Here is a 16,472-nt window from a genome sequence, read left to right on the forward strand (position 1 = left end):
ATTATGATAAGCATTGATTCCAAGGGAGAATAAAGAAATACACTTTCGGGCCAGGAGTGTGGTGGAAGTGGTATTGTAAACTTCCCTGGGAATAGACATGAATGCAGAGTCTCTTAAAGACAGAGTTAGAAACTGTATCAGAAGCTTCAAAATAGTCCTAAGGTAATTTATCCTAGGGAAATAGAGAGGCACACAGATATTTGGAAACAATGTTAATATTCAGTAAATTGAAACAATTATGGCATATCATGAAATATTTTACAGGTGTGAGAAACTATATTTTTTATTAACTTATGTGGAGAGGGATTTTATTGTAGGAACTAAGTTTTTAACCTAACCTGTGATATTTTTCTTGTTAATTGAGTAGTGCAGAGACACCTAAAATGTTTAGCTGTATTACTGGATGAGGGAGTAATGATTAACCATTTGAAATCTTTCTTCCTTCCCTCTTTTCTTTCCTTCCATCCTTCTTTCCGGATTGCTTACTTATGTGCTTGCTTCCTTGTAATTTTACTTATTTTGATATTTTTTAATTATTATTTTCTATAATGGCTTGCATTTCTTTTACTTTTTTTTCTTTTGCCAGTCCTGGGGCTTGGACTCAGGACCTGGGCACTATCCTTGGACTTTCTAAAGGATAGTGCTTTACCACTTGAGCCACAGCATCACTTCTGGCTTTTACTCTGTATGAGGTACTGAGGAATCAAACCCAGGGCTTCGTGCATGCTAGGCAAGCATTCTATCACTAGGCCATGCTCCCGACCCCTGCATTATTTTTATATTGAGAGAAACTAATTATTTTTAAATGAGATAATAAAAATATTTTGAAGTTATTGGAAATGTTCTTCTCATTAATGCAGAAACGAAATCATTGTAACACTTGCTGTTCATTAAAATTTTAATTTTATAAACAATATTAAGAGGGAAATTGCAGAAGAGTCATATAACCAACTTTAAAAGACTATAGTATGCAAAACTAATGTGTGTGTATGTGTGAAAAAAAGGGTATTTATTTTTTACAATGAAATGAGGAACTTGAAGAATTCAGAGATGGGAATGTGGAAACAAAGCATGGGAAGAGCATACAAGGGAAGTGCGAAATAGTCTAGTTTCTTGCCCTGTTGGTAATTCCTAAGAATTTATTTTCACCCTCTTTGGTAATTATTTTGTGTGTGTTTGGTGTTGACCTCAAGCCTGGCTGTAAAACTCATCCCTTTTTATATTCCCAGTGCTTCGCATATAATATGAACATTATTGACAGAATGAATTTAATGACAGTGTAGTAGAACACTGATGGGTAATTTTGGTGCTATTTCTCTACGTGCGGACTGTCAGTGCATTACAGCCTCCTCTCCCGCACAGCCGTGTACCACCCTCCCACCAGTGCGCAGGCGCCACGCTCCTGGGCTCTGCTGCAGAGCTGTGGGCTTCCCAGGACTGTGAAGTGCCGTGAGTTTTGAGTCTTCATGAGCATTGTCCCTATCTCTGTGCCAAGCGCTGAGGCCACTGACTTGTTGGACTTTTACCACTGGGCACACATTCTTTCCTAAATCCATCTTTCACGATTTCGGTCTGTGTTTCTTCGCTGGTGTCTGCACAGAGACTGGATTTTAAAAAGTTCCAGAGTAAGCCACAAATCCCTACAGGTTGGAAAAACGGAAAGAAATAGAGGAATAGATATCTCCTATGGGCCTATGCTGCCCGTTAAATCTCAAAATGTCAGCCTGCTGTGGTTTAGGTGTGTGATGGCAGGAACTTGTGTCAGAAAGCAGAGTACATTTATTTCCCTTTAGGCATAATAGGAAATACAACTACAATTTTACTTTTAGGAGACTATCCTGATAGAAGCAGGTTCCCAGTGGGGAGAAATGCAATCATTTCTTTTAGTGCAATAACTATGCTAATAGACAAGTAATTTAGTTTTCCACAACATGAAATAATTTACAGGTTGGTTTGAAGATGCAGAAGGTTTTTTTTGTTTGTTTTGTGGGTACAGGAACATGAACTCAGGCCTTACTTCAGGCATTCGACCCCTTGAGCAATAGCTTCACTTCTAGCTTTTCTCTGGTTAATAGGAGATAAGCGTCTTACAGAATGTTCTTATTGGGTTGACTTTTATCTGTAACCATTAAATCTCAGGCTCCTGATTAACTAAAATTACAGGGCCAAGCTACCAGTACTAGAGCTGAAGACTCAGTTTAAACTGGAGATTTATGGGTCCCTTGAAAGACAATTTCTTTTTTTTTTTTTTTTGCCAGTCTTGGGGCTTGAACTCAGGGCCTGGGCACCGTCCTTGGGCTTTCTCAAGGCTTGAGCCGCAGCACCACTTTTGGCTTTTTCTGTGTTATGTGGGTATTGAGGAATGGAACCCAGGGCTTTGTGCTTGCTAGGCAAGCACTCTAACACTAGGCCACATTCCTGGCCCCTTTTATTACTATAATAGGACCATCTCTCCTAATTTTTCAGATTTGAATGTCTGTCTATCATAGAAGGAAAATGTGTGCTTGAAGCTAATAATACTATATCAGAAATAAACCCTGGGCCTGCAGGTGTAAAGCTGAATAGTAAGTGCTTTCCTAGCATGCACAGGCCATGAGTTCAATCCCCTAGCACTGTCAGAGAGAAAAGGGGGTGGGAGGGAAGAAGGGAGGAAATATGAAGGAAGAAAGGAAGGAGGGAAGGAAGGGGGAAAGAAAACTGGGTGAGGAAGTCATTTGCTTCTTTATTATGAAATTATAGAGGCAATGGCTTATTCAAAACTACAATCATCTTGAGTATACAGATCTCAACTTTATAGTTGCTTTCAAATTATGGTCCATGTTTTGAGATGTGAGACAATCATTCTGCTCTGTGTCTACTTATAAAAGGGTTACCCTAAATGTCTTTTAAAATGCCAAGTCTGAGTCTTGTACTAGCTTCCCTAACAAGATGTGCTGGATGCTCCTGAAGTGACCTAACTATGATCATGAGACCTATATAAATGGAACTTCAAGGATCATCTGATTAAATGTGTTTCATGAACAAGAATGAAAAAGCATATATTGTGGGATTCATTTCATTCTTACATGAAGTTACTTAATATAGACCATGGATACATGTGACAGAGACTCTTCACAAATTTGAATGTAAGTAGTTTAAGTATGGATCTTGTAACTTAGAGCTGGAAGCTGTAAGGTGTGAGTATTAACATCAATGACTGAACAGACTTCCAATGACTTCTTAATCCTTCAGGGATGTATTTCATAGATAGTTCATAAAGGATTTTAATATTGAGTATAAGCTTTAAGAAACAATAACAGGGGATTTCCAGAGCATGAACTAGTTACTCCTGAATAGAGTTACTTTTCTTTTCTTTTAACAGGAATCTTTATTTTCTTTTTTTTTTTTTGCTTGAGCTCAGGGCCTGAGCACTGTTCTTGGGTTTTTCTCAAGGCTAGGGCTCTACCACTTGAGCCACAGCACCACTTCTGGCTTTTTTCTATGTATGTGGTACCAAGGAATCGAACCCGGGTCTTTGTGCATGCTAGGCAAGCACTCTACCACTAGGCCAAACTCCCGGCCTAGAGTTACTTTTCACAATATTTTATTGGTGATTTTTTTCCCCAATCTTGAGGTTGAACTCAGGGATTGGACAGTTTTTGCTCAAGGCTAATGCTCTACCACTTGAGCCACAGCACCACTTCTGGCTTTTTCTGTGTATGTGGTTCCAAGGAATGGAACCCAGGTCTTTGTGCATGCTAAGCAAGCACTCTACCACTAGGTCAAACTCCAGGCCCCTTTCACAAAATTTTATTGCTTACTATTCCCATCTTCTTAATTGCATCTTTTGAATCCTTATTTGTATTGGTCCATCATTTTTATTTACTTATTATTTATTTATTGTTCCAGTACTGGGCTTGAACTCAGGACCTGAGTGCTCACTCTAGCTTTTTCACTCAAGGCTGGTGCTCTATCACTTGAGCCATAATTCCACTCCAATTATTTGCTGATTAATGGAAGGCAAGAGTCTCACAGATGGTCCTGCCTGAGCTGACTGAACCACGATCGTTAGATCTCAGCCTCCTGAATAAGAACAATTACTGAATACACATGTTTCTTACATATCTTTCACATGTTTCTTAATTTCATGTAGTATGTAAATAATATTCGTATTACCTTCAGAACACCATGTCTCCTAAATTAAATAAAGCCCAGAATATTTAAGGGCTTTCTTTTTTTTTTGGTATTTGAATATCTGCCTGTGATAGAAAAATATGTGCCTGAAGCTAATCTTGCTCTATGAGAGATAAAAGTCGGGGACTGGAGACGTAAGAGTTCAACAGTAGCATATTCCCAGCAGGCACAAGGCCATGATTTTCATCTCCAGCAGAGAAAGGGGTTGGGGGGAGGGCGGCAGGGGGAGGACTGAAGATGGGGAGGGAGGGAAGGAAGGAAAAAGGTTAACCAGCAAAAACATCCATCTTGGTGATATATAATGCACTTTACCTGAGGGATCTGAAGGCCAAGCTCTTGGAGTGGGTTCGTGGTATACACACAGTCCCCGGCTGCCGGCCTCCCAGCCTGTCAGGTCAGAGTGGTGGGGCTCGGGGACCCTTGTGTGATGGTTGAGCTGGCCACGGGCCTTCGGCCACCGGCTTGTGCGGCAAGTACAAACTGGAAGCCGCGAGCCCGTGGTGCACAGGCAGCTTGGCTTTCACTGGGTGGAGGCCACAGGCCCTGGCCCGCGGTGTGGCTGCCGGGCACCTTGGCCCCCCCCGCCCCGGGGAAGCCCGGGTGGCCCGGGCTGGAGATGCGTTGACCAGCGTTGCGTGGCAACCACGGGCCCCCGAGGCCAACCGATTCTGCGCCCGGCTGCTGGGTGGAGGATCCCTGGAGGGACTCGGCCCGGTGTCGTTCGGAGGCTCCAGGGGAGACCACGGTGCGGGGAGGACGTGGCCGGGGTGGCAGCGTCCCATGAGGAAGTTCTTTGGCTTTGGGGCTAAAGTCAGGACGCCCCTGGGCTTCTGCGATGCCCCCCCGGGGTCGCGTGAGGCCAAGTCCCAGGAACTGTACAAGCTCTCCTACAAACCGCATTCGGATGACATGTTCCACTGGGCGGCCGTCCGCGGGGACATCGCCCACATCGAGAGATACCTGGCTGCAGGCTTCGACGTGAACTACAGGGAGCGCAAGAGGAGGTACCCAGGGCTTGGGGAGGGGCCCTGGGCGTGGGGCGGGCGGGACGGAGGGCCGGGAGGAGGGGAGGATGGGGGGAAGGAGAGAAGGGAGGAGGCCTGTGCCGGACGCAGGCTGTCACCTGCACACCTTGGAGAGGTGTGGCACCCCTAGGAGCAAGACAGCCAAACAAGACCAAGTCTTTCGGCACCATCATTCAGTGACTGAGCAACTCCTTTACTTCCAGATCTTGTCATGGCTCTGGTAGGAAAGGTAACATTATCCAGTAACGTTCAGGATGATTCCCACCAGTAGACATGGACATGTGTTTGGTCTTCAACGGAAAAAGGAAATCTGAAGCAGAAAAACGGGCTTCCTCATTCTCCTCCTCTCTTCCTTTTCCTCTGCTCTGTTGTTGTGGGGCTTAAACTCTGGGCCTGGACCCTGTCCCTGAGCTCTTCAGCTTAAGGCTAGCACTCTACCACTTGAGCTACAGAGCCACTTCTGGTTTTCTGGTGGTTAGTTGAAGACTCTCGGGGACTTTAGTGCCTGGTCTGGCTTTGAACCATGATCCTCAGACCTCAGCCTCTAGAGTAGCTAGGATTACAGACGTGAGCTACCGCACCTGGCCTTCCTCTACTTGTTTGTCTGCCAGGCAGCTCTGAGCCAACTGTATCTTCCAGCTGACAGTATTCCTCATGAGCATGTATTTTGCTGGCTTTCAAGCCCAGAAAGCCCTTTGAGATGAAGGTAATTGGCACTGGCCACTCGTTCTCACCAGCATGGCTTCACAATGACCAAGAGAGCTTCAGAGCTTGTCAATATAATAGACTTATATATTATATTTGTTTGTGAAAGACTGTAGGGCTTCCTTCAGTCTAGCTGACATTGGACAGGTCTTACCTTGCACTTTCTCAGGGGACCCCAGCGACTTACCAACTATGAGCACACCCAGAAAGATCCTCTCCTGCACTGGAGCTTCCTGGGCATAAGATTTAGTGTAAATGTATCTGCTGATTGACAGTATGCTAAACCACAGAGATTTCTTGTATCTAGTACACTTTAAGTTTTGAACCATTGTGTGTGGAGGGGGGGAGGGTGTTGCTCCAGCCAGGGCAAGCCTGTCCTTGCTCTTGTGCACCTGAATGCCTTTGGTTATTGGGCTGGTGAGCTTTGTGGAAGATGAAAACTACATGCTTGGTTAAACTCAGTCCCCTGCATTTACCAGCACTGTTGATAAAGAATCATTAGGGCCTATCACATATAGTTGTTAATAGATATCAATGCATAGACACTTTCAGTACATTTTTTTTTGCTTTGAAATTGACTCTTGAACCAATTTAGAATTTCACACTAATGCTTGGTTTTAGTGTTCCATTTGTAATTCAATAAGGAGGGAAAGCTTCAGAATAATGTGTCATTCTTATTTCCTGACATTACATAATCTTCAAAAACATTTATATATCAGTACATACCCATGCATGTTTACTCTTTACTGACATGCCTTACAAGGAAATTTCTTTGGGTAGAAGTATGGATTCTCATCATTTTCCCCCTTTCTTAGTCTCATTTCTTTTCTTTCTTCTTCTCATCCTTATCATCATGGATGTATGCCTCTTAATTTTCTTTTCTTCTTCTCCTCATCTTTTGCCCATATTCCTCCTGGTTCTGTTTCAAATTAATTATAGCATAGACTAGATTTTTATTGACCTTTTCCATTCTCACTGTATCTCTATTCCTCATATACTTGTTCATTCCATAGTTTATACAGTTTTTATAAAGGATGATTCAGTATAATTTTGATCAGCCAACTTTTTTTTTAAAAGAATAAGATTTGCTGGAAAACCTTCTGATCTCTGCAAGCACTTTTTTTTTCACTTTAGTCACTTCCTCACATAGAGGAAAATGAACCTGGCAGTTTTACTTTTTTTGTGTGTGCCAGTCCTGGTGCTAGGACTCTGCATTTGGGCGCAGTCCCTAATGTTTTTTTTTTTTCCTTAAGGCTAGCACTCTACCACTTGAGCTACAGCTCCACTTCTGACTATTGTTTTTTTCTTTTTTTTTTTTTGTAGTTTTAAAGGACATGCTATTTTTCTTTTCCTTTTGTTTGTTAGTTTGTATTTGGGAGGGTAAAAGAGGGCAATAAGAGGAGAAACAGGGTAAAAAAATACAACAGTGATACTCAATAGACAGTGTGGAAAATGAACTGCATAACTTGTGAGTGGGGATGGGAGGGAGAAAACCAGCAGAGAGTGCTGGAAGGGGAGACATGGTTCAGAAAGAATTGTACTCATTACCTGATTCATGTAACTTTAACATTCTGTATAGCAACATTCTGTAGAGCAACTTTACAATAACAAATGAAGAGTCTTGTGGATTTTCCTACCAGGTCTGGCTTCAAACCCCAACCCTGAGATTTCAGCCTCCTGAGAAGCTAGTCCTGAGTTTTCACCCTTTTCAAAGCTGTAATTTTATCTTGCTTTTTGTGTTGAGTAAAAACATTAGTCAACTGTAGTCAACAAATCTGTTCAACTTCATGTGCAAAATTGTTCATTGTCTCCGTGCATGCCGTTATTTGCTCTTTGTTGAAAAGCAGCAATGATATTAATTCTAATATTTACTGCGTTAAGTTGTTCATGCACTTATTCAAAAAATTTGCATAGAGTCTTACTGACGCATCACAGTAATGTCTCCAGAGAAAAGTACTAGTTTTGATTCTTATTTTATGGGTGACAAATTGAAGTATAGAATGATAAAAGATAGCTAGTAAGTAACAGAGGGATTTAAACACAATGTGAGTGAAAAGCAAAGGTTAAAAACTTTTTATTCAAATACACTTCTCTGGACTGGCAATACATCCCAATGTCAACTGCTTCAGGTGAGGGAGCCCATGTGTTCTATCTCCAATACCAAAATGTATCAAAAATAGACTGCACTTTATTTATTGTAGTGGGACATTAGATAGTAAGTCCCATTCTTCAGGACCAAGTGGAATGTTTGCTTAAAAGGCTGAGGAGCCAGGTACCAGTGGTTCACACCTGTAATCCCAACTACTCAGGAGGCAGAGATCTGAGGATCAAGTTTCAAAGCCAGCTGGGGCACAAAAAATTTGTGAGATTCTTGTCCCCAGTTAACCACCAGAAAACTGTAAGTGGTGCTATGGCTCAAGTAGAGCACTAACCTTGACCTGAAGAGCTCAGAGACAGCACCCAGGCCCAGAGTTCAAACCCCATCATGGACAAAAAAAAAAAAGGCAGAGGAATTACTTTCAATGTAATCTTGATACTTACATGCGTAATTGTGTATTTGAGACACTACTCTAAAACTTTATTGCAACTCTTTCCTCTCCTCAGGACTGCTCTGCATTTTGCCTCTTGGTATGGGAACCCAGATCTAATTACTTTCCTCCTGGAAAAGGGGTGTGATATAAATATCCGGGACAGCTGTGGTTACACACCTCTAATTAAGGTCGGCTACCCAACGTATTTCAGCGTGAGATAGGTTTGATTGAAATGCTTAGAGTAAAAGTGAATTAATCTTCTTTAAGCATAAGTATTTAGCTGTAACTATCGTCTTAACGATAACTCACCCATGAAATCTGCGTTTTTCTGGAGCTCTCGATCTGATGATGTTTCTTGTTCTATTCCCTTACAGAGTGTACAAGCCCGGAGGCTGCAGTGTTTGACTGTGCTCCTGGAATATGGGGCCGACCCAAACATGAAGGACCATAAGGGTTACACTGCCCTCTTCTATGCTATCTTTTGGGAATGGAAGCCAATGGTTGTCAAATTGCTAGAGTATAATGCATATCTAGAGATAAAAAATGAGGTATAGGTAACCTAATTTTCATTGAAAATATTTAAAGTGCCTGTGTTTAAATGGTACCCTACACGGGGTCACATTTTGGTGCTTATGAACTCAAGTGTCTGTTGAATGGAAATATTTTGAAGTGCTTCCTATATTTGTACTTTGAAAAATGTATTGGAGAGTACAGCTTTCTCTCTCTCTCTTTTTTTTTGTCAGTGGTGGGCTTGAGCTCAGGGCCTGAGCACTGTCCTTGGGTTTTCTCAAAGCTAGAGCTCTACCACTTGAGCCACAGCACCACTTCTGCCTTTTTCTATGTATGTGGTACTGAGGAATCAAACCCGGGTCTTCATGTATGCTAGGCAAGAACTCTTACCACTAGGCCAAACACCTGGCCCTACATCTTTCTTTTATGCCTCCAGACATATATGTATATATTTAGTATCACTGAATTTTTTGAAGGTAAATCTTCTGTGAAATGTACCTTGGCTTTGTTAAAAATGCATCATAACAAAAGCATGATTTCAGTGTGTCTATCAAGTTTACTAAACCCTTTTGTAACAACTGGGCAGTTGTAAAAACAAATCTATGACATTAGTAAGAACATAGACAGGAAGTCTGAATAATTATGCTTCAGTGGTCCTGTGTAACTCATCCATTTACGTAACACACCGGAGATCAATACAAATAGAGCATAAATTGTCAAGTGCTGGAAGGATTCTTAAGTCACTACTACGTGTTTTTATTTTTAATTTCATTTTGGAGATAGTGTTTCTGTAAAACAATATGAACTAAGGAAAATATTACATACGCATCTTGTTTTGTATGCTCCCATTGACAAATGCAAGCCCAGCAGAGATAAAGAGAAGGACGTGACTCAGTGTATCCTCGATGTGTCTATTTTGTATTCCATGAAAAGAGGCCACAGGAAATATCAACTTGTTCTTTAAGAATAGCATCCATTTTTCATTTCCTTCCTTCTTTCCTTCCTCCTTCCCTCCCTCCCTTTTTCCCTCCCTCCCTTTTTCCTTCCTTTCTTCTTCCCTTCCTTTTTGTTCTTTTTGTTGTCACTTTCTGTCTTTCTCTCTCCTCTCTTTCCTTCTCACCCCCCCCCCTTCCTCACTTCTTTCCCTCTCTCCTCTTGCTTCCTTTCTTTCTTTGCTGGAGATGGAACCCAGGGCCAAATACATACTAGGCATGCACAGAGCTATGTCCCGAGGACTATCTCTATTCAGTTATTTAATGAAGATGCCTGGCGGGGTGAAAATTGGTGGTACTGAGGTGAGCACTGTGAGGAGTTTGAGCCTTGGACGTAGGCATCGCCACAGCTTGGCCTTCTTCTTGTCTTTTTTTGTTGTCATCTTCCATGTCACCACTCTTCAAGCTCAGAATTTCAGAAAGGCCCATCAGGCAGCTTAAGCACCTGTCCTCCATAGAGGAGGCTGTGGAGTACCACGTTGCCTATGAAACCAGGTGGCTGGATATGAGCAGGATGATACCAGTGGAGAGGCGATTGGTGGTCTGAGCAGAGTAGTGATCAGATGTATGAGAGCAATGGCCTTTCCAAAGAGGACACTGAGAAAGGATGAGGCTATTGGAACTTTACACTAAGGATCCAGAGTTTGTAGCTTTTGGGAGAGAGCATTAAATGGAGCTCTAACACAACATGGATTCAAAGCCTGGAGAAGATGGGAGGACTGGGCTCCTTGTGTCTTATATGAATATGCACTTTCAACACCACTGGAAGAAGAATCTTCTACTAAAACAATAAAGATGGAACATACACTATTTCCCTAGCTTAAAACAATAGTATCCTGCCAGGAGCTTATGGCCGACACCTATAATTCTACCTAATTAAGATGCTGAGATCTGAAGGTCTGGATTCACACCCAGCTTACTGTGAGACTCTTATCTCCAATGAATCTCAAAAAATGTTAGACGTGGAGCAGTGGTTCAAGTGACAGAGTGTTAGACCTGAGCAAAAACATTAATGGACAAATGAAGAGGAAAAGAAGGGGCGGATGCAGTCAAGAATTCAATGTATATCCTATAAAATGAGGCAGAGTAAGGGGAGGAGTGGGTTGGAGGGAAGAGGTGAGAATATTGAAAAGGATGACATTGATCAAGATGCACCGTATTCATGACAACTTCTTTGTACAACTGCTTAATAAAAAAGACAAATAAAAATAAACATTAACAGACAGTGCTCAGGCTGTGAGGGCAAGCCCTAGTGATGGTAAAATATCTATATACTCAGTCTCCTTTAAGTCCATTTGATTGATGAGTGACTGTAAAGAAGGTATTTCCATTTTTAGCTGGACATCTATTTACTAACATTTTGGGGAGACATCTTTGCTTATATAAATTTAAGGTTTTCAGTTCTTATTGAAGCTATAGTTCATATTTTAGTGTATTCAGATATATATTTCAAAATTATGTTAACTTAGGGGTGTGTCTATACTCTTAGACATGGTGTTGAATTTTAGAACTTAGATACTTTTATAGTTTAAACTTGTTCTCTTTATTCTGTCAATAGTGGTATTCCCATTGGAATAGTTATAAAATTTACTAAGTTCTTCTCTATTAGTGCTGGACAGTTTGCATATTTTCTTACCTTCAACAGTGTCCCTTCATAATGCAAGTCATTTGTTGTCTTTGATAATGCTTTTAGATCAGTCTTAGAGTTTTCATCGATAAAGCTGATGTTTTAATTTTTGGATGAAGTGAAAATAACTTGAGCTGGGCATCAGTGGCTCACACCTATAATCCTAGCTACTCAGGAGGCGGAGATTTGAGGATCACAGTTCAAAGCCAGCCCAGGCACAGAAGTCTGTGAGACTCTTATCTCCAATTAACCACCAGAAAACCAGAAATAATGCTGTGGAGCAAAGTGATAGAGTGCTAGCCTTGAGTTGAAGAGCTCAGGAACAGCACCCAGACCCAGAGTTCCAGTCCTACAACCAACAACAACAAAAGTAAAAATAACTCAAGTAATTAAAGTACAGCAAGAATAACACTGAACTAAAATGAATAGATAAGCTGGGTGTGTTTGTGCACGCCTATATTCCCAGACCGTCAGGCTGCCTGGCTTACATAGTAATACCCTGTTGTGAAACAGAATAGAAAACAAACACAGTGTGCATCTGAGTCACGGGATTGTCATCAAAGTGTGAATGAAATTTTGTATTAAGCCTTTCAATTGCTAGGGCAAGAATCTTCTTGTAATAGAACACACAAGTTATTTGCTAAAAAACAGTAATTTCTTTGACGTTTATTTCATTAATTCAGAGACCGTTTCCTTAAAGACTAATTTCAAGCCAAAGCCTAGTATTAGTACTGGAGACTTAACACAATAAATAAAATAATCTTCCTTCATGAAACACTGCTTGTCACAGAAAGCATGTCTCATAATAATTAAGCAAAATCAAAGAGATTTAATTAATGATTCATCATATAATTTCATCATATTTCTTAAATTATCTGATCATGCAGTTTTTTTGTTGGAGCTCAGTATGTTAGTGACAGTAAATATTCTTTGGAATATATATTTTAAAAATCCCGATAAAAGTATGAAAATTTTGCTCATCCATTTTACTAAATATTACAAAAACTTCTTATGGTGTTTCTGAGTACTAGGTTTTAAAACAAAGATCTAGCTTTCGGCCAGGAATGTGGCCTAGTGGTAGAATACTTGTCTAGCATGCACGAAACCCTGGATTCCATTCCTCGGTACTACAAACAAAGGAAAAGCCATAAGTGGCGCTGCGGCTCAAGTGGCAGAGTGTTAGCTTTGAGCAAAAGTGCTCAAGGACAGTGCCCAGGCCCTGAGTTCAAACACTTGGACTGGCAGAAAAAAAAAAAGAACCAGGCTTTGCCCTTAAGAAGTTCTTGGGAGGGGCGGGGGGAGAGGGCAGGGGGCTGGGAGCATGGCCTAGAGGTAGAGTGCTTGCCTAGCATTCATGAAGCCCTGGCTGGGTTCAATTTCTCAGTACCACATATACAGAAAAAGCCAGAGGTGGCGCTATGGCTCAGTGGAAGAGCACTAGTCTTGAGAAAGCCCAAGGACAGTGCCCAGGCACTGAGTCTAAGCCCCAGGACTGACAAAAAGAAAAGAAAAAATCTTGGGGACCGGGAGTTTGGCCTAATGCTAGAGTGCTTGCCTAGCATGCACGAAGACCCAGGTTCAATTCCTTGATATCACATACAAGGAAAAAGCTGGAAGTGGTGCTGTGGCTCAAGAGGTAGAACTTTAGTTTTGAGAAAGCCCAAGGACAGGGCTCAGGCCCTGAGTTCAAGCCCTGGGACTGGCAAAAAAAGGTAAAATAAAAGAAGTAAATATAAAAGAAGTTCTTGGTTTGGATAGGATGAAAATATCCTGCGAGGTACAATGATAGAAATAAAAAATGCATGCTTAAAGTGAGATTAGAACAGCCACTGAGGTTTGTGTGACAAGAGAGACAAGAGAGGGGCACTGCAAATAAGAGCAGCAGAGATGATAAAACTACACTTTACTCTGGGTATTATTTGTTAAGTAGCTATGGTCTTAAAATTTTCACTTTAGTTGAGAAATACATACTTTCGTAATTATCAATTTTTTTGTCTTATAGGAAGGACTTACACCACTTCTATTTGCTCTAAAAGAGAACAAAGAGACTATAGCAGAATTTTTAATAAATAATGGAGCAAATATTAATGCATTTGACAGATTTCAAAGGTATGGTCTATTGTCTTTGTCAGTTAAAATCTTTAGTGGAGTTCTGTAGTAGTAACAATCTCTCAAGGCAATAAGAGTATATTGAGAGGAAGAAGGTTAAATCATACTAGTACATAGTGACAGTATCGCATTAGTCTTCAGTAAGGAATAGAATCAATTATTTGTAATAAGCAAATCAAAGAATAGTACAAAATAACATTTACCACCCCATCAGATGTTGGCTGATGTTTGTTATTTGTAATTTTGCCATTCCTACAATCTTGTACACATTCATTTTATGTGATTTGAAATCATATTGGTTTAATTTTGGATCCACAATGAATTTTTTCTTTCTTTTTTTTTTTTTGTCAGTCGTGGGGCTTGAACTCTGGGCCTGGACACTGTCCCTGAGCTCCTCAACTCAAGGCTACCGCCCTACCACTGGAGCCACAGCACCACTTCCATTTTTCTAGTGGTTAATTGGAGATAAGAGTCTCATGGACTTTAGTGTCCAGCCTGGCTTTGAACCTCAATCCTCAGATCTCAGCCTCCTGAGTAGGCGTGAACCACTGCACCCAGATTCAAGAGTCTTAAGCACAAACAGTAGTTGCAAAGTTGTAATTGGCTGGATAACTCATTAAATTGCCTTTTTTTTTGCCAGTCCTGGGCTTAAGCTCAGGGCCTGAGCACTGTCCTTGGACTTTGGACTTTCTTAAGGCTAGAGCTCAGTACCACTTCTGGCTTTTTTCTATGTATGTGGTACCGAGGAATCGAACCCGGGTCTTCATGCATGCTAGGCAAGCACTTTAACCACTAGGCGAAACTCCTGGCCCCTCATTAAATTGCTTTATTTGAAGAATATTGCTTTTTATAACTACATACTATTGTCATATTATTACCAAATGGGGCCTGTTTTTTTTTCCATTTTTGATGTGTTGATTTTATGATGAGTGAACAAATAAAATACAAAGTCCCTTAACCAGATAAACTTTAATGAGGACAAATACAGAAAGGATCAAAGCTTTAGATTCACACAAAATTGAATTTTATTCCTAACTTTTCCACTTGCTAATTGCATGCATGTTAGTGAGAATATTACCTGTCACTAAATATACCTTCATACATATATGAACAGGAAGGCATTATACTTGCAGGGTAATTGTAAGAAGATTTATACAGCATTTAGTTCAGGGCAGTTCATATGGTTATCAGCATCACCAAAATTATTATACTATGAATATCACCATTCTGAGTTTTATTAATTCTACTATTGCTTTTACCATGTTTTAATCATGCAGATGGTTCTTTCTTACTTAAACTTAGGTGACTATGAGTATTGCTTTATATTAGAGAAAAATGGACACTGTTTCATCGAAATGATTGCCGACTTCAGATGAACATTAGCATATTATTGTCCACTAAAAGATATTAAATAAGGAATTCTATGCTATCGTCTTCAGTGGGACACAATACTTTGGGTTTATTTTCTATTTCTCAAGATCATTTACAAATACGAACACTTGAGTTTCCAAGATACTTATGTGTGTAAGAAAATCATTACTTCACAAAGAGGGAAAATATGAACACTTGTAAAAAAATTGATTAGCCAGGCACCAGAGGCTCATGCCTATAACACTGTAATACTAACTACTCAGGAGGCTGAGATCTGAGGATCCTGGTTCAAAGCCAGCCCAGGCACTAAGGACCATGAGACTCTTATCTTCAGTTAATGACTAGAAAACAAGAAGGGGTAGGGTGGGTGATAGCCTTGAGCTGAAGAGCTCAGGGACAGTGCCCAGGCCCAGAGCTCAAGCCTTATGACACAAAAAAAATCAAATGGACTTGTTGAATTGCTTCATTCTGGTACTTAAAGATGCACTCTTCTCTGCTATTGTAGAAACACCCTCATGTATGCTGTAAGGTGCGAGTCAGCCCCTATGATTAAGCTTCTTCTTGACAGAGGTGTTGATCCCTGTTTTCAAGACGCCCACCTGTGGACGGCACAACGTTACGCTTTGGAAGGTCGCTGTAAAGTGTAAGTGTTTGCATTAAAATGCTAGGTGACAAGAGATGGCTGTTCAAAATAATGACAACTTTTACACTTTATACACCATGCGAGATTTCCTTGTTTAGGAAGCTTGGGAATGGAAGTGAGTTCACTTCATGAAGCAGAAACAGAGCAAAATGATAGACTAGTTAGAAGTGGCAGTGGATATACTATTACTTAGCTTCCAGCTATGTTTTAGCAGTGATAGGGATGGAATCCAGAGCCTTACATATACCAGGCCAGTGTTCTACTGAGTTCCAACCTCCTCCCCTACTTTTGGAAACTTTTTTGCCAGTCCTGGGCTTGAGCTCAGGGCCTGAGCACTGTCCTTGGACTTTCTCAAGGCTAGAGCTCTACCACTTGAGCCTCAGCACACTACCGGCTTTTTTCTATGTACTGGTACTGAGGAATCAAACCTGGGTCTTCGTGCACAGTAGGCAAGCACTCTACCTCTAGGCCAAACTCCTAGCCCCTACTCTTGGAATTTTAAGGCCCTTACTCATTTTTTAAAAAAAATTAATTTATTTTTATTGTAATTAATAGAGGGGTTACAGTCATATTCGCCAGACAGAAGATGCATTACTTCCACCTATCGATACCCCTTCTCATGTTTTTTGTCCCCATTTCCCTCATCTTGTTTTCCCCCTTCCCTTTCCTATTTCAAATAAATAAGCGTATATACAATATACCAGATTACAAGGTAAGATACTATAACAATATGAGAATAACCAAGGGACAACAAAAGAGAGAAGAGAAATAACATAGTACATTAAG

General features: G+C 40.8%; 1 protein-coding gene across 1 annotated transcript in view; it reads left to right on the forward strand.

The window, feature by feature from the left end:
- Nucleotides 1–4,788: 4,788 nt before the first annotated feature.
- LOC150057274 (uncharacterized) overlaps nucleotides 4,789–16,472 on the forward strand; it is a gene marked incomplete at its 5' end in the record, with an annotated part of 37,025 nt that continues 25,341 nt past the window's right edge. Inside the window, 5 exons of the mRNA XM_090341817.1 lie at nucleotides 4,789–5,177; nucleotides 8,508–8,622; nucleotides 8,809–8,982; nucleotides 13,566–13,672; nucleotides 15,549–15,686. Coding sequence (XP_090197943.1) covers nucleotides 4,789–5,177; nucleotides 8,508–8,622; nucleotides 8,809–8,982; nucleotides 13,566–13,672; nucleotides 15,549–15,686 — 923 coding nt within the window. The remainder of the gene's footprint in view (nucleotides 5,178–8,507; nucleotides 8,623–8,808; nucleotides 8,983–13,565; nucleotides 13,673–15,548; nucleotides 15,687–16,472) is intronic.

Source organism: Megascapheus bottae, chromosome 11 (genome assembly GCF_031878675.1).
Source record: "Megascapheus bottae isolate mThoBot1 chromosome 11, mThoBot2.hap1, whole genome shotgun sequence".
Lineage (NCBI taxonomy): Eukaryota > Metazoa > Chordata > Mammalia > Rodentia > Geomyidae > Megascapheus > Megascapheus bottae.